This window comes from Saccostrea cucullata, unplaced genomic scaffold, assembly GCF_032062105.1.
Source record: "Saccostrea cucullata isolate Sc308-1 unplaced genomic scaffold, CSIRO_AGI_Scuc_v1 ctg251, whole genome shotgun sequence".
Classification (NCBI taxonomy): Eukaryota; Metazoa; Mollusca; class Bivalvia; order Ostreida; family Ostreidae; genus Saccostrea; species Saccostrea cuccullata.
Genome location: NW_026935559.1, coordinates 572,985 through 594,043, shown reverse-complemented (window position 1 = coordinate 594,043; position 21,059 = coordinate 572,985). Strand labels below are relative to the sequence as shown.

Sequence of the window (21,059 nt, the reverse complement as noted above, 5' to 3'; positions counted from 1 at the left end):
TGTAATATTCATTTAAACCTCTGTTGTTACAAAAATATTATAAACATGATATTATGTTTTTTATGTAAATAATTTTCTAAATTAATTTTTAAAAAAGATGTAAAATTGTGACGTTTAAATAAGAAAATGTATTACGAAATCAATGTATCAAAAATCTTTTTTAAATCTTCTCTTAATTTAGTGAAGGGGTAATGCCTTATCTAAAATATTTGCATGAATATTATCACTGTCTCTATCACTATTTTGCATATCTATCACAAAAAACAGGCATAATTTTTTTTCTTTTATAAAGTAAACGACATAAATGCAGTTTTGATAAAAAAAAAAATGAATTTATATTTCAAGATATTATGACAAAAATATAGGTAAATTTCCCATTCTATGACATAATTTTCCATTCAACTGTAACAGATTTTGTTTACAATGTTATACGCGAAAACTCTTGCTGTGGCCTTCACACTCGACATTTAGATATATCGACGACGCACTGTCAATTTACAATGGTTATGTCAATTCTTTTGTCGATTCGATTTATCCCGATGAGATTGAAATAAAAGATACTACAGAGTCTGACACATCTGTTTCATATTTAGATATTTGACTAATGCAGTTATACCAGGTATACCTTCATCACTTGCATACAGGTTCTCTCAGTTGCTTTGATACGCAAGAGCATGCTCTACAAGTGTACATGTGGACAATTTCATAAATTCATGTACTACGTATGAACAATTTCTAAAAAGAGGTAAATTATTGACAAGCAAGTTAATGAAACAAGAATATCAGCAGTCTCGTTTAAAGTCATCATTTTCGTAAGTTCTATGGTCGTTACAATGACCTTGTCGGCAAATACAATTTATCACTGATTCAAATACTGATTGACGTTTTTCATACTTGTTAGGCCGTATACACACGGAATTGTCGAGTCGACGGATTTTTCCGTTATTTCCCGATCATGACAAGGAGCACAAGGCGGCTGTGACCGGTATTAATGGGATGCTCACTCCTCCATGGAATTTGATCCGACTTGGGCTGTGTTTGCTTTGCTCAAATTTTGTATTGTTTATTGGACTTTTGGGCTAGAATTCTATTCGTTATATCCAAATATTTCGTTTCAAGTTTTAACTGTTTGTCTGGAAATATATTTGTGGAAAACGGTATAACTTAATTTATGAGAAGTTTAAAAGGAATTATGGAATTGAAATAAGGATTTCTTGTTTAAAATCATTCAGCAGACAAAATATAGTTCCGAAGAAAACTCTTGGGATTTGATCCCACCTCTGATATTTTCAGAGACTCATCTTCACAAAATAATTTGTGTCATAGAACTTTGGAGAATAATTTCATACGGCGAACATGATAGTCAGCTTTTCTGTCACATTTCTGTATTATTTCTGTATTTAATAGTTCAGTTTTATGTGACCGTGTAGATTTGGACGGTACTAAGATTTCGTCTGGAACTACATCCGTTGTTTGCAAAACGAACGGGGTGAGGGAATGTTGGCGTAGAGGGTACGAAGTATAAGGTAAAGGCGCTGTGTGGCCGTAAGGTAAAAACAAGGTATAAGGGGTGCCGTATCCCAAAGGTCCACCAATATACAATTCCAGAGATAAAACAAATGATGAAGGATTCCGTATTTATTAGATGAGTCTCAACGATGGCAACAGTTTATATAAATCAACAAACAGACATATTAAAATGATCGAGTCGGATATAGCCGAAGTGGCCCCGGACTCAGAGTCCTAACGAGTCGGACGTGGCCAAGGCTGGCCTCCGTTTATTCCAGACTAAAGATTGGTATTATACATGTTATACATGACTATTTATAAGAATGTACATAATGAGTAAATAAATGACAGGTGTTGGCATGAAGTAAAATGAGTGAAAGTTTCACAGGTATGGAGTTATTAGATATACTAAATGACTCTGTGATGTTTGGACATGAAAAACAGATAATTACACAATGTTCTTATAAGAGATTAGCATGAGACAAAGCACTCTGTCTCTCTGTAATTATAACATATCAAGAGTTCAAAAAAGTGTCACTGGTCAATTAAACAATTAGATTCATGAAACATATCGTGAGAAATAAAATCTAGCAAAAAATACGAAATCAAAAGTAAAGTCTAAAATAAAGTTTGTTTTTTAAAAACGGTGAATTTTTCACTGTGATATTTATCTGCATATAGAGTTTATGTCACATACCTAATCAAACACATGTTCTGAGTACGATTCATTCTTTAATCTGAGTAAGATCGATTTTTGTACTGCTGAACATGGCTGAAATATTGCCGACTCGGCGTTGATCAATATTAATCAATCAATCATTTTTTTTACAAGACACAGGCTACTGAGAAATAAGTTTATGTTTTTTAGCTTTCAGCAAATTTCTTTGAAGTCAGCAATTTGCAAACATGACGGTCAATATAATGTTGAAATGTTTGAAGTTACAAAATTTAGTTTGGTCGTATTTTGTTTCATACCAATTGATAGTGCAATGTCTTACGCCAATTTTAATTATGTATTTCTCTGTTTACCTAATCAATACAAAAGGCATGCGGGCGATGTTCTCGGACGACAAAGGATTCTTACTCCTCAAAGGCACATGATCCGACAACACAGAATATTCCTAGGGTCAAGTCTGGCTCTTCACCCTGCTTGTACGTATTGTATTCTTTACTGGGTTTACAAGATTGGTAATTGTTGGTTTCACATTCAATATCGTCCTTGTGGTACTTGATTGTAGAATCAATATAGTATTCATGAAAGTAAGTTTGAGATAGACAGTCTAAAGCAATAAATGCATGTCATAGGTTTTGAAATGTTGAATACTATGAAGGATTTCTTGACTATAACATCAAGGAATCTTTGCTTAACAATAACATATTCCATGTAAAGGAAAAGGATTTCCTTGATATAGTTATACTCTGATTATATAGGTTTCCTCTGCGTCTGTCCGTCTGTTTTGGTATGTAAATATATGTTGAGGAGTTGAAAGATCCAACTTCAAATTTGCTTTGCTTTAATGATTATTTTAGGGAAATACGCCTTTTAAATTGTTTCAATAGGAACCAGATAACACTTACCAGTAGGCAACTAGTATTGCTAATGCAAAACTCTCACAATGCTTGTTAACAATTTTTTTTCTGCTTTTATGTTGAAACTTTTTTTCTTCTTTAACATCCACTGAGTGACAACAATATATAATCTCCTAACTTTTCAAATATCATAACTTGTTTCAATTCAGTGTTTATTGGGAAGAATAAACGATAAAAAATAATTTGCAACGAAAAGTAAACAAGTATATGACAAATTTCCATATAATAAAGTCGATGTTATTTAACGTTTAACTTGCTTGATATTTCTACTCTATATGCACGACAAATATGATTATATGTATGCCGTATTATTTACGCTTTGAACTAACAAGAAATAGGATTTCGCTTCAATGTACTTATCCAATGCAAGTATGCTTCAGGTCAATACTTTCTTTCCTAGAGGTAGAAAAATAGAGATCGATTTGCATAGCACCTTACTCTTTTGCTTCTCAATTAGGATTAATTAGTGACATGCATTGAATGACTATCCTGAAAAGAAATAATGACATCAGTATCCATTGTTGAACTAACACTCGTTTTACTTCTCTATGTATGGGGTAAGTTTTCAATCTTTTTTGTGGTTATTAAAAAGATAATGGAAACTAAATATTAGCTGATATAGTCTTCATCATGAAAATTTATTTGTCTAGTACGTTATCAAAAACTAGAGTCAATAAAAACGTTTTTTCCTAGCTTTCACAACATATGGTTTAACCGGGAGTGATGATCAAGATAATAGTTATCCAAATGATCCTCGTGTCGAAAGTGAATTAGAAAAAACAGAGGAAACCCAAAAAGAAAGACAAAAGCAAAGATTAGAAAAAATTGGAACAAAATCAACTGATTTGTACTCGTTGGAAACAACGGTAAAACCAACTGAATCTTACTCGTGGGAAACAACAGCTAAACCAAATGAATCTTACTCGTGGGACGAAACGGTAACGAAACCTTTTGACCCTAATACCACACCAGAACCAACAACTATTAATGATTCAAACCCTGGGGAACCCCTGCCTCAGATGAATGATATCATGGATAAACTTAATGCTCGAAAAATCATGAATCAAATGGATGAGGCACAAGTAACAACTGGTAAAAAGCGGGCGAAGCGCTATAACCTAGGTACACACTCTGGGTATCGCTGGGTTCTGCACCGTGAGCCAATAGCTAAGCCATTACATAAACTGAAACAAATAAACACAAATGAAAACTCAAATTCTTATCCTTCTGTGAAATTTACTCCAACTTTATCTCAAAAGTCTTTGTGGAAATTGATAAAGAATTTGTCTTCAAAAGGAAGGGTATATGGTGCATTGCCTAGCTCGACTCAACAGGTCCATCCTCGAAGTCTGCTTCTTTCTGGTTCTTTAAAAGGATATCCACTGTTTATATCTATAAGTCCAACATTTAAGGCACAAAAAATAAAATCTGCAGCTGTAGTTGGGTATGGACTGAGATCTCTACTAAAGAATCCAGTTTTCATACCACAAAGACAATCCCATAATAATTTGACGAGTGCTACAAGTTCGCACCATATTGTAAAACGTTCATATAGGAATGCGTTTCTTGGCCGTCGATATTACATTCGACGGAAGTACCGTTCAACTTATCGCCGTGTAAGAAGACGACGTTATCGCAGACCGTTTCGAAGATATCGAAAAACTAAATATTACAAGGTTTCATATTATCGAAAGAAAGGCAAACGAAACATGAAAAGAGGTTACTCTAAGAAACAAAAATACAAAAAATCGAAAAATTCTTATAGGGCTCGAGGTTCTGGGACAAACATTTTGTACCACACAGGAAACTACAGAGGTGGGTATAGTCAGGCGTACTGGACATACCTACAAAAATACTATCCAAAAATTTATTTGCATTATCTTGACGGATCCTATTCTAAAGGAAACTACCAATCATACTACAAGACTTATCTTAAAAAGTACCGACCATCACATGTTAAGGGATACAACAAGAAAGGATACCACCTTGGATCTTACAAAGCTGGAATAGATATCAGCGGACTAAAAACTCCTCCTCCACCCCCGAAACAGCCTAAAACATTCAGACTGAATACAGTAGAGCCACACCTTGAAAATAATAGCTGTCCCTATGCTTGGTTAAAGTATGACGATAGCTGTTATTACTTTAGCAGAGACGAACTTAGCTGGTATAAAGCTACGGTAAGTTTAGATGTCTCTAGAATATAGTGTTTTTATGTGTTGAAATATTTTTCAAAAAGTAAATAACAACGAGATGAAAATCAATACTACACATTATCATAATGAATATTTGCAAAAATCTTCCCACTAATTAAAGTATATCAAATTTTCGCTTTGAATATTTACGTTAAAAATGCAAACAAACAAACAAAATTTGTGTCTAATAGTTCTTGAAAAAATGTACAATTACATTCTATGCATGTAACAGAATAATGGTCTGAACACCTGAAGATAAGTTTTGGATTTTGGTGTTTTTCTTGCAGATGACTTGTGCGTCGATGGGCGGCTACTTGGCGGTCATAAACACTGCCCATGAGAATACTTACCTCAGAAATTTTCTTATATCCAATGAAAGTTAGTTTGAAAAATATTCAAGTATTTTATATAATTTTATAGAATATAAAACCAGATTTTAATAATCAACATGTATTAAAAAAAAATAAGTTCACCATTGTTCAAATTATCTGCTGGAAAATATTATTAGCTCAATGTTTGTGTACGCTTTTAACATATAGACATTCTCTTTATGTAATAGATTCTTTAAGTTAGTTTTTATACGTTAATCAGTCGTGCATAGCAAGGGACAACATATGTCCAAATATAAAGCAAAAGCCATATGCAGATTTAAGATATTTTTTTAAATTGATAACATTGAATTTTATTCTTTTTAATCAGTCGAAAATGTATCACGCTTGACATGAAATAAAACATGTTTGTATTCATATTCAGTTGACCAGGGGGCTTGGATAGGACTTAATGAGTTATCTGACATAGAAAAACACAGCTGGAGGTGGGGGTTCAGCACCACGCTGTGTCACAAGTTTGACTGGTTTGGAGACGAGCCGGAATTCCACCAACACAAGGACTACCACTGTGGTATAATGTGGCACACGTATAGATACCACTGGCACGTAGAAAACTGTATGAAGGAACACTACTACATTTGTGAATTGAAGGCGGTATGTTTCTACTTCAGCTCTACGTTTAGATCACGATTTATGTCTTTTGAATGCAAGGATACTAAAGAGAATTTTTTTTTTTTCATTACAGGGCAAGCCATGTAAATGCCGATATTAGAAAATGTTTTGTTGTATTAAATAATGATCTGGTAACATTGTTCAGTTGATTGTTAAGACGATAAATAATTCCTTTGGGGGCATCATAATAAGAACAACCGTTCTTATAAGAGCAATTGCTATAATTTTACTTAATTTTATACTTAATTTCACATACATCTATTTGTTAATGTATCATTCATGAATCAAAGTGAAGAAAATAAAAATTCATAAAACGCATATTCTACATTTTGATAAAATAAACATGGTGTGTACATGTGCATGATTTTAAAAAGACACAAACGCTTCAAAATGTCAAAAAAATTAAAATATTAATATAACGTTCTTTTTTGAACAGGAACATAGACACACAAAACACATTTTTACATAAATCTGATCTGTAATAACCACGTATATGTACAATCTTGCTCTTTTTGAAGACCATAACAGGGAATATTTCTAACTTTACCAGAACATGGGTTGTTTTGTTTGAATATGTTTTCGACATAAGGGGCACTTCTTTAACCTCCGAGAACAACTGACACAAGATACCAAATGACTACAGGGTAGAAAAAGAACCCCTACTTCCTCCGACAAACAGACCTTACACGTGACGCGCCTGCGCAGTTCATCATCAGACTGTTCTCTCAGGTTTGAAGTAGATGCTGTCGTATCAATCTTTTCACCAGGCGCTGTTGGTTTTTCGGCATTTTCACCGGAAGCCGTTTCTATGCGCGGATTTTCCAAGGGTTCTATTGATTCTTGATATTCTGATGAATTATATTCGGCACTCCCAGAAATCGACGATCCAGAATGCAAGGATGCTCTATTGTCTAGAATTTCATTCACAATTCTCTCTTTGGTGCATGTCACTGAAAGTATAATTATTAGGCTTATGGTAACTGATCATGAATTTAAAAATATATATCTTGTTATTTATTTTTCAAATACGAAAACTTGTCAGACTTTTTAAAAGTACACACAATTTTTGAACAATCACCATTAAGTATCAATAATATACTGAGTATATTGTTATCTGTAAATATAATTTAAAGTGTAATTGATCATAACATTATGTTTAAAGATATATTTATTGTATTAAACATATCTCTTTTTCATTTCTACTCACTTCCCCGATGCCCTAAACTTTCAATGGCCGCTTTGATTAACTCCTCATCAAATCCCATTTCATCTAGTTCAGCACAAATTCCCTCCATATCTGGAGGATACCCTCTGCTCTGATTCGGAGAAGCCGCAACGCTATTCTCACCTTAAAAAAATTATAGATCACTTAAAGAGGATTCTGGATGCCTGTCCTGCAAATTCCAGGTACTTATATAAATTTTTTTTTGTGTTTTGATTGATTGATTGTATATTTTTTAACGTCGAGTCGGCAATTTTTCAGTCATATTTCGGCGGAATTTTTGTTTTGAAGGTGTATACATGTAATCTATTGCAATTTTTATATGGTTTTTACACTTAAATTGACTTACTTGATGATGTATTTCTATCAGCATCTATTTCATGTATTGATGCCTGAGCTATAGGACAATTTCCACTTGATTGGTAGTGTCTCAGTATGATATTGTCGAGGGAGGTCCAATTTTGAAGACCTATCCCGCAGTAAAAACAAGAAGTTCTGTCGCGGAATCCACGGTAAAATAAACCAGCTCTAGCAAATTCCTCCGCGGTTTTATTCGCAATAACAAAATTTTCTGAGCCCGGTCCAATTTTTAATGCATAATGAGACTTATTAATCATTGAAAAGCTTTCTATCCTCGCTTCAATTTCTGATTGGTTTGGATATACTGCATCTGATAGGCTCCAATTCAAATGCGATACATTGTTTGTAGAATGTATTTCAGGATTTTCGCTTTCTTGGGCAAACGATTCGTTGTCACACTCGCTTAATTCTTCTTTGAAAACCTTTGGATTTGTGTAAGATTGGCCAATTTCATCCGTCAGTGATTCCACATCGTTAGTTCTCTGGTATAAAATTTCTTGGGATGTATTACTATAATGTCTATGCTGATTTCCAGGAAGGTAACCATTATTCCTTGAATTATCCACAGATGCTTCATTGTTGTCATTCAAAGCCCTATCATGAAATGAAATCTGTCCAATATCTTTCCCTAATATAAAGAAGCAAGTAGGTGATAACATTTTGTGAATATAATGCGGATCATCGCTTCTTTTCCATCTACTATATACTTTGAGGCAACAAAAAGTGTTTGTTTCTTTTTCGCTTCCTGTTGCAAACCATCCTGCTTTGGCCAAAATTATAGAACTAGGTACATCGGGAAAGGTAAAGTTGCTAAATGAGCTTAATCTGTGAAATTCAAATTTCATTATTTCAAAATCATCAGGCGGTGTTCCTTGGGAGAGTTTATTAAAACTTTGGTTTATTGTACCTGGCAATATCAGAAATGGCATGGGGGGATTTATTCTTTCACGCAGAAATAATTCCTTATACCATTTATTTTCCTTACAATGAAAGGCATCTCTCTCTTTATTCACAGTGGATAACATTTGCAGTGTTAAATGTTTCTCTTTTAATTTGTTTTCAGTTACTTTAATATCTTTTAAAGATGCTTTAAAAGTTATTAAAGTATTACTGATATGAAAATTTATAATTACAGGGCTTTTGATTATTTTCCCTAAAGGATCTTTGTACCTTTCTCCCCTAGCCTCGTTATCATTCTTTTCCTGATCATCAGCGTCTGTAGTGTTATTTTCTTGTGATATGGAACTTCTGCGTATGAATTCCCATACCAATGGGGAAACATTTATTCCATTATGCAATATGTATTCAATGAGTATTTGATGTAAAAAGCTTTTGTACAAAAGGACACCAGCAAGTACCTGATATGAAAAGAACCTTTTAATCAAATCAATGTCTGCTTTAGGCGAGGAGAGTAAAAACTTCGTCTGATGTAAATTTACATTTTCGTTGCAACAATCTTTCAGTTTATCAAATGGTATCAATAGCCTCATACTGCCCTCACATAATTTTAATCCGCTTTTCATTATTCCGTAAGTATTGTCTGATGTGGAAGTCACTAAATAATCATCATTGGATTTGGTATGAAGATAGGAAAACAGTCTCAGTAATTTAGAGATATGTACACATATACGCCTGAAAAAAAGTTTTATTGAATAGAGTGGTGCTTGTGATAGATAAGTTAAATTGAAATGTAAACTTTTAATGTAACACAATGAAAATATGATATCTTAAATGCATTTAATTTTCTTAAATATATTTAATAATAATTAAGTATTTTCGATATACTATCATGACGCCAAACTATTCGTATCAAGCCTGTATATTCATACCAGCCTTGCAAGCTGACATAGTTATTCTCGCGACACAACCCAAGTATCAATATTGACCCGGAAAAGGTTATATTTAGCCTTATAATATAAACTTTCCTCAATGTTTTTGCGTGTATATAAATATATGTTTAAAAAGATATTCTGTTGGAATATATATAAATAAACTTTAAAAGGTAATCCAAATGAAAATGTTACTAATAGTCAATGCTATATAACCAAATGTATCAAATTACATTTGATTTCATCAAAATCTTTAATCTGTATAAGCTAATCTATCAAAACGAAAGTTGAAAAATCATTTTTTTTTTAAAAACCCTACAGATTTGATGTTTAATTCATTTTTTTTTTCAGAAACGTTCAATGTAGTTAGTTCCATAATTATATATATATATAATCATATAAAATGCATTTCCACAATAAACAATTTTTGCAAATGTTTTGAAAGAGTACCTGCTCCATTGCTTCTTCCTGGTGTGTCGGCAAATAACGATAACCCTTGAATGAATTACCTCCCAAAAGTAATGGATTTAAATCATCTGAAGTTACCTTATTTCATATTTTTATATTGTTTTGAATAATTAGCGATGAAATAATGTATGAATATATCATTCTCGAGCTTTCTGCATACGTGTTTTTAAAACTTTTTGCGCATTTTTGTTGTTTTTTGCGTTCTTGTTTTAAAATTCTAGAAATGAAATAATGTATAAATATATCATAATGCGCACTAGGTCTGTCTATTTCTGCGCATTTAAAAGATACATTTAAATACGGAAACATTTCCAATAAAAGTAAAACATTCGAAGTAAGCGACTCTTCCTAATATAAGTAAAGAATTTATAAATCATTTCATCTTTAATTTCTCTAACCTTTTTAAACTAATTTTTGTAGAAAAAAGCTGAGTACTTCTTATAAAAGGAATGACAAACAAGTTAGATATAAGATAATGGCGTAGTTGGACAAAAATAAACCAGATATATATCAGCGCAGAAAATAAGGCATGGAAAACACCTTTTTAAACCAAGCCATTTAAATAAAACATGATCCAATTCAAGATAACTTTAAATCTATTTTTAGATAAAATTTATGATGTTTTTCGAACTATTTTATTTTTCTTTTCTTTTTTCACAACATTTTCGTCGCCTCAAGGCTCTGTAGACAATGTAAGAGTGTTGAGTGCTGTTTTGGGGAGAATTTTTTTCATATCTAAATTTTAGTTTCCTTTTTTCACGAGGTATGAAGCATTTAACCATGCATTGACACCGAGGAAATATTTAATTTTTTACATAAATTTTATTTCCTTATTCTCTTGATTTCCAGATTCAAAACTAAATGATACACATATCACAGTGGAATGAAAATTTGGATAGACCGTAGATTTATTGATGGACAAAAATTAAAACAAAATAAAATAAATTTCCTATTTTATAAATTAATCCAATATACTGCCTGAAAGAAAATAAAAAAGACTTTAGAAATGTTTCCTACATATGAGTATTCTTATGTATAATTTTAAATGTCATACTAGTATGTGATCACAATCTTACCTCAGGGGATCATCAATGAAAAACCTTGAAAATACAGTACACGACGACGCTTCTTTATGAATGTTACTGATTTTGACATGTTCTGATTTTTTTTCTTCTACCCTATAAGTTCAAAATTTAGGACATGACATTACTTAATAAATATATGTTATGCAACTTTTCTTATCCCCCCCCCCTCCTCAAGAAAGTAAATTTAATATTATACATGGTATATCGTAACATATTCATGGGCATTATCAATGTAATGTGATTTTGATGCATTAAATTTTGCAAAAGTCAGTTACTCCAATATGTTTTACTTTTCTACATTTTATCAACATTAATCATGATGAGTTTAAAACCGGGATTTGTTGATGTCATAGACAACTACTTCTTCAATTAAAAATTTGAAATTCTCCTTTCTTTTGAATATATACATTGTATATACATTGTAGAATCAATCAACAATTGCTACTTTCATTCTATGTCCATGTTATTTATCCTGTAGTGAATCTGAAATAAATAAGACACCGAGTTTGCCAGATCTATTTCATATTTCGATATTTACTGGATAAGGGCCATTTTACAACTTATTTGTATGGCACCGAGATGAGTTCGACTTTTCCTTATTTAAGTGGTAAAATCCTGGTATACCCTGCTTATGATGTTAAAATCTCACGACTTATCTGATGCTCATCACAATGCTCCGAGTACAACTGTAAAAACTGAGGTAGGCTACTGAAAGATAAGATGATGTTACAAGGATTCTACAAACCCCTTTAAAAGCGGGTATTTCGTAAAATCTACGGTCATTATTATTTCTCTGTTATCAATGTATTCTGGATGACTTGGTTCATATCAATTGTAAGGCCTTTGTTTAAATACTAGTACCGAGTTTTACTACAGAATGTTCCTTCAACTTTGTTAGGGTTCAAGGTGGACGTTACCAGTTAACAGAGAATACTTACCCCAACCTAAGCATCTGATACCATCTATCGAATTTTCAAATGTTCTTATTTTATGCCTTTTTAAGATTTGTTAAGATAAAAAAAATGAAAATTAAAAATTAATTTTGTTTAAAATTTTTTAAAAATGATTTTTTAAAATTTTTGTAGTAAAGTAACTTTTTTTTATCTTCGCCTCTTTATAATAAAATTGACAAATTACGACAAAAATGGTTTATCTTCAGGCCCTCCTATCTGAAAGGCCAATGTATTTTAAACAAAGAAAAAAGTACGTCAAGATTTAGTTCATTCTTAGCAAAATAAAGGTTTTAAGAAAATTATTCCAATGAATATCAAAAGTTGTTTTTTCTAGTTTATACTGGAGTAGATGTACCATATATATATATTGGAATCCAAAACTTCATAAAAATCCTTACAAACAAAGATAAACAGCAGGTTCCAAGAAATGTTCAACCAAGCCTTTTTCTTACTCCTCACTAAGATATTAAAAGTAGTTAAGGAGAAACTTAAAGAGTACTGTGCATCAATATTTTCGAGAAGTGGTGTATATACATGTATCAGATGTGGATACTTAAAAAGTTTAAGGAACTTTTCGACAATTTGAAATCACAAGATTTCACTAAAATCAACAGCTTCAAACTTACTACTTTCCCGCGATAAATTAAAGCCCAGCAGGCATGCTTATGAAAATTTTATAAGATGTGTCTGAAGATGTGTCTTAGAATATTTCTTAGGACATATCTTAGGCGCATTTTCGGATACGTCTTGGTTTGTAGAACGAAGGCATCTTAGGATTGTCCTAAGTTAAGATGTCGTAAATTCAATCTTAGGCATTTTCTTCTTTTGCGTTTTTGTAAATGAAGCACTAAAAGAAGTCCCTTTTTCAAGTTACCATCATATGTAGATGTAGGGGGGGAGGTAAGCTCCCTTTTGTTCTTTAAAGAATTTACTTAAAACACTCGAATGAAATTTTGATCCGCTCACATACTCCTATGCTTATGGTAGCGACTATCGAGTATGCGAGCAAATCTAACATCTAAAGCCATATGCGAATACATGTTTTGTATAGTTATAAATGCACCCCACCCCCAAAAGAGTTTTCAGGTTTGGAGACGATTAATGTTTTTATTTTAATTTTCCTTACTTATTAAAACATTTCTTAGTCAGTATTTCTTTAGTGGGTGTGTCCCTACTCCTTTTTTAAAAACATGCTTGGATTCAAGACTAATTTTTAAAGTATGATTTTTAAAAAAATCATTTTAATCTATTATTTTCATCGATTTCTATTGTATGATTACATATATCTTTAGCAGTTTAGTCCATTTTATCCCAGTTTTGTGTAACAAATGTTATATAACATAGCTACTTGTGTACAATCTAGTGTACATTTAGCAGAATAAAAAAAGCGGAGCTACATGACAAAATAAAATTACTTTTTTAATTTCATAATTATTTGTATAATTGGGTAAGTAATTGAGAAAAGATATAAGGCATAACATTTATTTGGTCGTTCTTCTCCCAGTTGATCTCTCTCTCTCTCTCTCTCTCTCTCTCTCTCTCTCTCTCTCTCTCTGGAAAAGGAAGAAGCAGTCAACATGTATACACTTTCTTTAAATAAAAAAAATACCTCTCCGTTTTGCCCCAATAAAAAAAAAACAATTGATTGTATATTTTTATCTATTTTGAAAGGGCTTGAAGAAATCTTTTTTCAATGATTTAACCTTTAAATGCATACATGTCAATTCTTCAGTGCATTTTTATTAACTATTCTCTCCATTGTTATGTGCACAGGCATATTCATACATTCACACGTACAATGCTCATAAATTTATTTAGTTCATTACAGAAATCTTTAATTTACAACAAATATTTGATTTATTTACACAAAACATTATTCGACTTGTTTTCCTGACACCAACGCTTCTTAAAATCACCTAAGATAAGACTTAAGACATGTCCGCAGTCGTCTGAAAGTTAGGACTAAAATTAGGAGGTCTCCTAAGATAGGACAGCTTCGATGGCCTCATTTAAGACTAAGATATGTCGTAAGACCGTCTTAAGATATGTCTTAGTCCTAAGATAGCTTCATAAGCATGCCTGTTGGCTTTTTTATATCATTGACAGATGCTTTTTCAATAAATATAATGAAACCGTTTATTTACTTATCAGGTCATTGGTCCTTTTCAAAATTATTTTGTTGAAAACATTCTGATTGTACACAAAAGTACTCTCAAGTTGACATCAAAATCATACTTGAGTTTCTGATTGACAATATATGTTGATTTTGGAGACTAGGTCTTCAAACAATCTATTGGAATTCCCATGAGTACCAGTTGTGCCCCGTTATTAGCGGACCTTTTTATGTAATCATTTGAAGCAGACTTTGCCTAAAATTTTATACGTAAAAAGAAGAAAACACTTGCTTTGGCCTTCAACTCGACGTTAAGATATATCGACAACGTATTGTCAATTAACAGTGATAATTTCCTATCTTATGCACGATATATCCTGATAAGCGTGATATAAAAGTTACTACAAAGTCTAAATCATCTGTTTCACATATTGGTATTTTACTTAAAAAGACGTTTATGGTAATCTTTCAACCAAGCTTTATGATAAACGTGATGACAAACTTCACAATCGTCAACTTCCCTTACTTATACAGCGATCTACCTTCATCACCTGAACATGGAGTTTCTATATATCTCAATTGATTCCATGTACAAGAGCATGTACTACGTATGAACAATTTCGAAAAAGAGGTAAATTATTGACAAACAAGTAGATGAAACAAGAATACCAACAGTCTAAAGTCATCATTTCGTATGTTCTTTAGCAAATAGAATTTATCTTTGAGTCAAAAGCTGACTGACGTTTTTCATACTAATTGTCAGTCCATGTACACACTGAATTGTCGACGGGTTTTTTCGTTGTTACCCGAAAATGACAAGGAGCTCACGGCGGGCGTGATAGGTCGGCAGGGAATACTCACTCCTCCATAGTACTTGATCTCTGATGTTTTGGAGGTCCGTTTTACTCTGCTCCCATGATTATTTTAATCTTGAATACTGTTCGTTATCTTCATATGTTTCATGTTGCAATGTATACTGTGCAAATGGAGCTTCGGCCATTTAAAATAATTTTTTCCCCAAAGACTATATACAATTTCCAGTTTTATAAAATACATTTAATAATGAACGATATCATTCATTTCTTTTTTGTCTAAAAAGAGACTTAAATACTGTAGTAAGCAATTATATTTGTTTTTAAAAAAAAATTATGAAGACAAAGAATTAAGATTATAAAATCTCCGAAATAAAGAGATCCAGTTCAAAGGGAAGCTGAAAATAGATAGATAATTTTATTTCAAGGATAAAACTATGAAAAACAATCGGATTGATGATGTACATATACACTGTAATAACAATGTAGATTTACAGATAGTGTTAAAAAAATACACACAAGAATTCCCTCGAATCAAAACCAGAATGGATTTTTTACAGGCATGATAATGTTGATATAAAAATTGATATGGATTATAATAATGTTTTAACGTCATTCCTAGTATTACTTTGCCAAAAGAGTCTAATGACATGTATTTTCCATATAATTCAATCTGCAGAAATGTTTTCTAGGTTTCTACAATTTCCTTTCCTAAATGATAAACCTTGATTGGTCCCCTCAAGTGGCATCCATTCAGATTGTTATATATTTTGTTTTGATTTTGCTGACGCATCAAAGAGACCATATTATAGTGGTTGTTTAAGGTCTTATCACAATCTGATCAGAGCTAGTTCTAAACTTTCATTGTTTCTAATTGTTTTCTCGTCAAATGGTGACTGCTGAAACAGACATTTAGAAATAAAGACAAAATGATGTGGTAAGGTTATTTCCACTTGCAATCAACAATAAATGAAATTTCAACTTCAGACCTCCTGGTGCCTTACAAATTTCCTTTGTTCATCCATTAATGATCCATCATACCTTTGATAAAAGTATCTACTGTAGTCTTCGATGAGTGTGATTTTTTAGCCATAATACTGAATTAAGGTTAAAATAGTCACTCCAATAAACAGGTATATGATTAAAATTTATGCAATTCTTGTTAAATATAATAAACTTTAATGTTTTAAATTAAGCTGTACCTAACATCGATGTAACGTGGTATTGTATCTAATAGATACCGTTGCAATTTATTCCTCGGCTTTTATGCAGTGTTTGTCTTTTATTTAATTTAAGGGATGTCGTTGTTCTCACTGTCTTGGGCTTCTTGATCCAATTGCGAGGAACTAATTCTTCGGCACCATCTTTAAGTAAGACTCAGAGATTTTCCTCGAATCAATTCTAGAAATGACTTTTTACAGATATGCTGGTGTTGGGGTTAAAAATACTTTTGATATGGATGATAATAAATTTGATACGCGATGCTTTACTCTCAAAATTTCAAAGTCAAAGGTGCAGATTCGTTGATTCATTTGAATGACTTTTTATTTTCCCCAATTGGCATTTTCTATCCAACTTCAGTTTTGACGCTATTTAGGTAAATATTACCTTTACAGCAGATTATATGTTCCAGCCATTAGTAAAGAGGCTTGGTATATCTTAAAACGTTAAAAATAATTTTGTTTTAGCGTCATTATTCTTTATCTGATATCTCGATCTTGTAACTCAATCTGCAGAATTTTTTTCCTATGATAGCTTCATATTACCGTTCCTTTTAGTCAACAATAGTTTATAGCATCATTGATCGTCTTAAGTGTCATCCATTCAGTTTGATATAATTTTTATTTCGATTTTGATGACGCAGCATTTTACTGTGGTGGTAAAAGGTCTTCTCCTGATCAGATGAGAGCTAGGACTAAACTTCAAGTGTTTCCAGTTTTTTCTTTGTTTATTGGTGACAGCAGAAACAGACATTTAGAAATAAAGACAAAATGATATTGTAAGGTTATTTCCACTTGCAATCAGCATTTCAACTAAATGAAATTTCAGTGTAAACGATCTCTCGATGTCTCAAAACTTTCCTTTGTTCATCCAGTAATGATCCATCATACCTTTGATAACAATATTTACTGTAGTCTTCGATGACTGTGATTTTTCAGCCATAATATTGAATTAAGGTTATAAGAATCATTCCAATAAGGAGGTATATGATTGAATTTTATGCAGTTTTTTGTAGGCCTAGGTATATTTAAAACTGTAAATGTTTTTAAATTGAGTTGTACCTTGACAACGATATAACGTGGTATTGTAAAATAAATATATCGTGCCTATTTTCGTCGTTTTTTTTTTTGCAGTATCTGTCTTTTTCCGATTTAAGAGATGTCTGTTGTTTTTACTGTCCTTGGCTTCTTGACCCAATTGATTCAACTAATTCATCGGTAACATTTCTTTCAGTAAGACTCAGGTCGATAGGAATCATGAATCTCTGTAGTTTCTTTCATTCTACTTCGAAGGAGTAAATTTCTTTCTAGTACAATGTTAACTGATCTTTTTGTATATCTCCCTTATCCTATAATCTGCGGAGACTCGGTATTATAATCTTCTAGATGTAGATATGATATATGATCCAGGCATTTTTAATAACACTGTACATCTCGAAATCGTTTCTTGAAAATGGAAAGAGCAACATCATGATTTTCATATGCATGAGAGTGCAAAAGCCAAGATATTCAAAGGTACATGCGCGGTTCTTTCCATTTTACGTCACAAGGCATTAAACTTCCTCTGTTTGGAAAGCATTGTTTGTTCATTAAATACGCCTCAGAGAAGTCTCATTTTTAACTTTGATATCCCATCATTAACTTTTATATTTTTCAGACAAAAACCTTTCTTCATTCACCAATTAAAACAAAATCCTTTCAATTATAATTATCACATATTCTTCTCCCCTTCATAAACTTTTGAATTTTATTTTCCTGTTATATGAATGTAAGACAGTTAAATATGGCAAATTACAATTAAATGACAATTTATTTCGAATGAAAAATACTCCATGGTAAATTGTTGCAAATACTATAACTTCACAATTATGCTTTATACAGCATGATTTGAGAAATATAATCTGACAGTTTGGTATGTATATAATAAAATTTGAAATAAATATTAACAAATATTGAGTCAGACCCTCTCTATTTAACTTTAAATAAATTCTATTGCATAAATTAACAAAACACAGAAAATAAACCAAAAAAAAATCTAATTCACTCAGAATTTACTAAAATGTGAATATTGAATATGAAAATTCCGTCTCTGGTGATTCAAAAAACTAATATAAAGTTTGTGAACCACAAATGATTTTTTTTTTTCAAATTCGATATAAGTAGTACATGTATTACTGATAAAAGTTATCAATCTGTTTTAATGTCGTAACTCAATCAATCATTCTAATCATTAATAACGGTCCTAATCTTATCCCTTATATTTTCACGGCAAATGGGACATTTTCCCAAAGATTTTGAACATCCCCAGCACGTGACAATGTGACCACATGGTGTAAAAACTGCCCCCACTCTCTCATCCATACAAATTTTACATAAGAATTTATCTTTAAATTCCAAATCGCTCTTTGAGGCACTTGTTAAGTTTGTTGAAAAACTAGTCGATGTACTTTCAGAAAAACAAGCATTTGAAAGATTATCTCGTGAATTACAATGTTCTTCATTTTCTTCTTGCTCTGTTGATGTAATTGATGTGTTCACTGAATTTCTATGTTCGATGTCTGTATTTTCAACAACGACATCCAGAACGTCCTGGATAGTAAAACTAACTGAAAAATCAACATGAGCAATAATATTAATATTTATTTATTTCTTCCACATTTCCTGTAAATTGCCGACTAAAGTGTTCTATTGCCTTTACAGCATAAACAAATTGATACGTTATTCAGATGATTGGTGACAAAACAGTTCTAAATAGTAACAAGAATCTGAATTGTCAAAGGCAGACCAAACATACCATTTTTTGTTGCAACTATGTTTAAAGCTGCAGATATTGCATTTTTGGAAAATCCCATTTCTTTAAGTTTTCTGGCTATATCTTTTGCAGAAGAATTCTGAGGTGCTACGGAAGAGAATTTATACCACAACTGTATTCATGAACAAGATTTATCTACACATTGTAATAATTTCTATGGAAAAAAAATCAAAACTTACATGTTTTATCGCCCCTCAAACTTGAAAGAGAAGGTGGTGTCTATAGAGAAAAATATTGCCTAGCAGTTCTTAAAGTTGTTTATAAACTATCACACCAAATATAATAGAAATAGGTCAAAGACTTTTGAAACATTATTTTGTGTTCATTTATAGTTACCTGGGGGTTTTCAGTTGCTGTCATAACTAGTTTTATGAAATCATCACCCTTCAATCGCCTCATGTATTGACATAATGGATTGTAACGGACATGTTCTACAAATATATCATCATCTACACTCCATCCTTGCAAACTAATTCCACACTGAAAACAAGTGGTTCTATCACCAAATCCTCTGTAGTAGAATCCGCCCACTGCAAACTCTTTTGCTGTCTTTCTACTAGTAATGGGAAAACCACTGAAAGAGGACATTCTTATCCCCACCGTGGAATATTCGATATGTTTTGGTTTCGCGAAATCTAAGGGTGGTAGTACCGGCTCGTGTAAAACGTGTTTGGAACCGTCTCCGCTATCTGTAAATTCTATTTTTCTATTACTTTTATCGTTTTCAAATGATCTGACTTCATTTAATGCAGATTCTTCTGTCTTGCGGTTTATATCACAAACGGGTAAGTTTCGAGAAAAGTTGTCTACTCCTCTGTTTGCTGATAATGATCGAGAAGGACAGTCAATACTCCAGGCTGTGGATGTGTTTCGAGTTAATTTCGAGGATAACTTTGAAGGCCTGTCAATTTTAAATTCATTTACTAAATGTTCCTCCTCTACTCGTTCATCTTCTTTTGGCTTAGATGAAACAATTTCCATGTTTTGCATCCTCGTCGAAATTTCAGAAAGATTTGAATTGTTGGTATCGGAATTACGTCGTTGACAATCAGGATTTTCTCTCTGAATTGATACATGATCCAAATTTGAACCCAGAATAAATGCACATTCGTAATAAAGATCTTTGTGCACATGAAATGGATCGTCTTCTTTTCTCCAAGCAGTATGAGTTATCATACAACAGAATGTTTTTGTTTCCATTCCATTTCCTGTAGCATACCACCCGGCCTTAGCCATCAGCAGTACGCTTGGTATATCACTGCTGGTATAATTTGCAAATGAACTCAAACGATGATGTTCAAATCTCATAACCTCACTCGATAGATAGGGTGTACCATTCAAAATTTGTTGAAACGAGTATTCGAGATCATTTCTACGGAAAACAGGGAACATTGAAATTTCCAAAAAATTATTGAAATTATAAGAAAGCCATTCTTTTTGCTTTCTTTCACCAACAGTATCCAAATTCTCAGTAAAATCAGATTCAGATTTGTTGTGAAAGAACTCGTGGATTTTTGTCATCAGAGAGTTTTCAAAATGTTCGTTTTTCCTTAGACAATACATTTCCGTCGGATCGACGCTTGAATAAGGGTTACCTTTGTTTCGTTTGTTTTCTTTTGTTTGCAAATTTTCATCAATTTCGATATGTTTATGGTCAAAGACTTTTAAAAGTTGTTTTAAAAGGTAAGCTGTATGCATATCCCGAGCTCTGTTGAAACGTGAAGTGAATCTAAGAAGCATGCTGCACGGTGAAAAAAGCAAAGATGTCATTTCTATTTGAAATGTTGATGCATTGACTTCAAAGATACGTTTTGCAATGATACAACCCTTTATTGCTATGTAATCCACTGAAACGAATAAAGGTGAGCTTGTTTCACAAAATATAGACCA

General features: G+C 32.2%; 3 protein-coding genes across 3 annotated transcripts; 1 reads left to right on the top strand and 2 right to left on the bottom strand.

Annotated features, from left to right (window-relative positions):
- Positions 1–3,997: 3,997 nt before the first annotated feature.
- LOC134243256 (uncharacterized) lies at positions 3,998–6,505 on the top strand. The gene is made up of 4 exons (XM_062725492.1): positions 3,998–5,279; positions 5,582–5,672; positions 6,048–6,277; positions 6,369–6,505. Exons 1-4 carry the CDS (start codon positions 4,119–4,121, stop codon positions 6,393–6,395), a joined length of 1,509 nt encoding a protein of 502 aa, XP_062581476.1. The 5' UTR covers positions 3,998–4,118; the 3' UTR covers positions 6,396–6,505.
- A 181-nt stretch (positions 6,506–6,686) lies between these two features.
- Positions 6,687–9,500, bottom strand: LOC134243255 (E3 ubiquitin-protein ligase XIAP-like). The gene is made up of 3 exons (XM_062725491.1): positions 7,867–9,500; positions 7,503–7,643; positions 6,687–7,245 (listed from the first exon to the last, which is right to left on the bottom strand). Exons 1-3 carry the CDS (start codon positions 9,398–9,400, stop codon positions 6,839–6,841), a joined length of 2,082 nt encoding a protein of 693 aa, XP_062581475.1. The 5' UTR covers positions 9,401–9,500; the 3' UTR covers positions 6,687–6,838.
- A 9,282-nt stretch (positions 9,501–18,782) lies between these two features.
- On the bottom strand, positions 18,783–20,555 carry LOC134243226 (inhibitor of apoptosis protein-like). The gene is made up of 4 exons (XM_062725457.1): positions 19,506–20,555; positions 19,349–19,388; positions 19,152–19,256; positions 18,783–18,946 (listed from the first exon to the last, which is right to left on the bottom strand). The coding sequence occupies exons 1-4, from the start codon at positions 20,475–20,477 to the stop codon at positions 18,924–18,926; spliced, it is 1,140 nt and encodes a 379-aa protein (XP_062581441.1). The 5' UTR covers positions 20,478–20,555; the 3' UTR covers positions 18,783–18,923.
- Positions 20,556–21,059: the final 504 nt, after the last annotated feature.

What these genes read in the sequence shown, in the direction of transcription:
- LOC134243256 (XM_062725492.1), top strand. Translation starts at nt 4,119, where the DNA reads ATGAATGATATCATGGATAAACTTAATGCTCGAAAAATCATGAATCAA. An exon ending in TTAGCTGGTATAAAGCTACG is followed by an intron (nt 5,280 to 5,581) that starts GTAAGTTTAGAT and finishes TTTTTCTTGCAG; the next exon opens with ATGACTTGTGCGTCGATGGG. An exon ending in TTTTCTTATATCCAATGAAA is followed by an intron (nt 5,673 to 6,047) that starts GTTAGTTTGAAA and finishes ATTCATATTCAG; the next exon opens with TTGACCAGGGGGCTTGGATA.
- LOC134243255 (XM_062725491.1), bottom strand. Translation starts at nt 9,400, where the DNA reads ATGAAAAGCGGATTAAAATTATGTGAGGGCAGTATGAGGCTATTGATA. An exon ending in TGATAGAAATACATCATCAA is followed by an intron (nt 7,644 to 7,866) that starts GTAAGTCAATTT and finishes AATTTTTTTAAG; the next exon opens with GTGAGAATAGCGTTGCGGCT. An exon ending in AAGTTTAGGGCATCGGGGAA is followed by an intron (nt 7,246 to 7,502) that starts GTGAGTAGAAAT and finishes TTATACTTTCAG; the next exon opens with TGACATGCACCAAAGAGAGA.
- LOC134243226 (XM_062725457.1), bottom strand. Translation starts at nt 20,477, where the DNA reads ATGAGATTTGAACATCATCGTTTGAGTTCATTTGCAAATTATACCAGC. An exon ending in CAGCAACTGAAAACCCCCAG is followed by an intron (nt 19,389 to 19,505) that starts GTAACTATAAAT and finishes TTTTCTCTATAG; the next exon opens with ACACCACCTTCTCTTTCAAG. An exon ending in CATAGTTGCAACAAAAAATG is followed by an intron (nt 18,947 to 19,151) that starts GTATGTTTGGTC and finishes TTTACTATCCAG; the next exon opens with GACGTTCTGGATGTCGTTGT.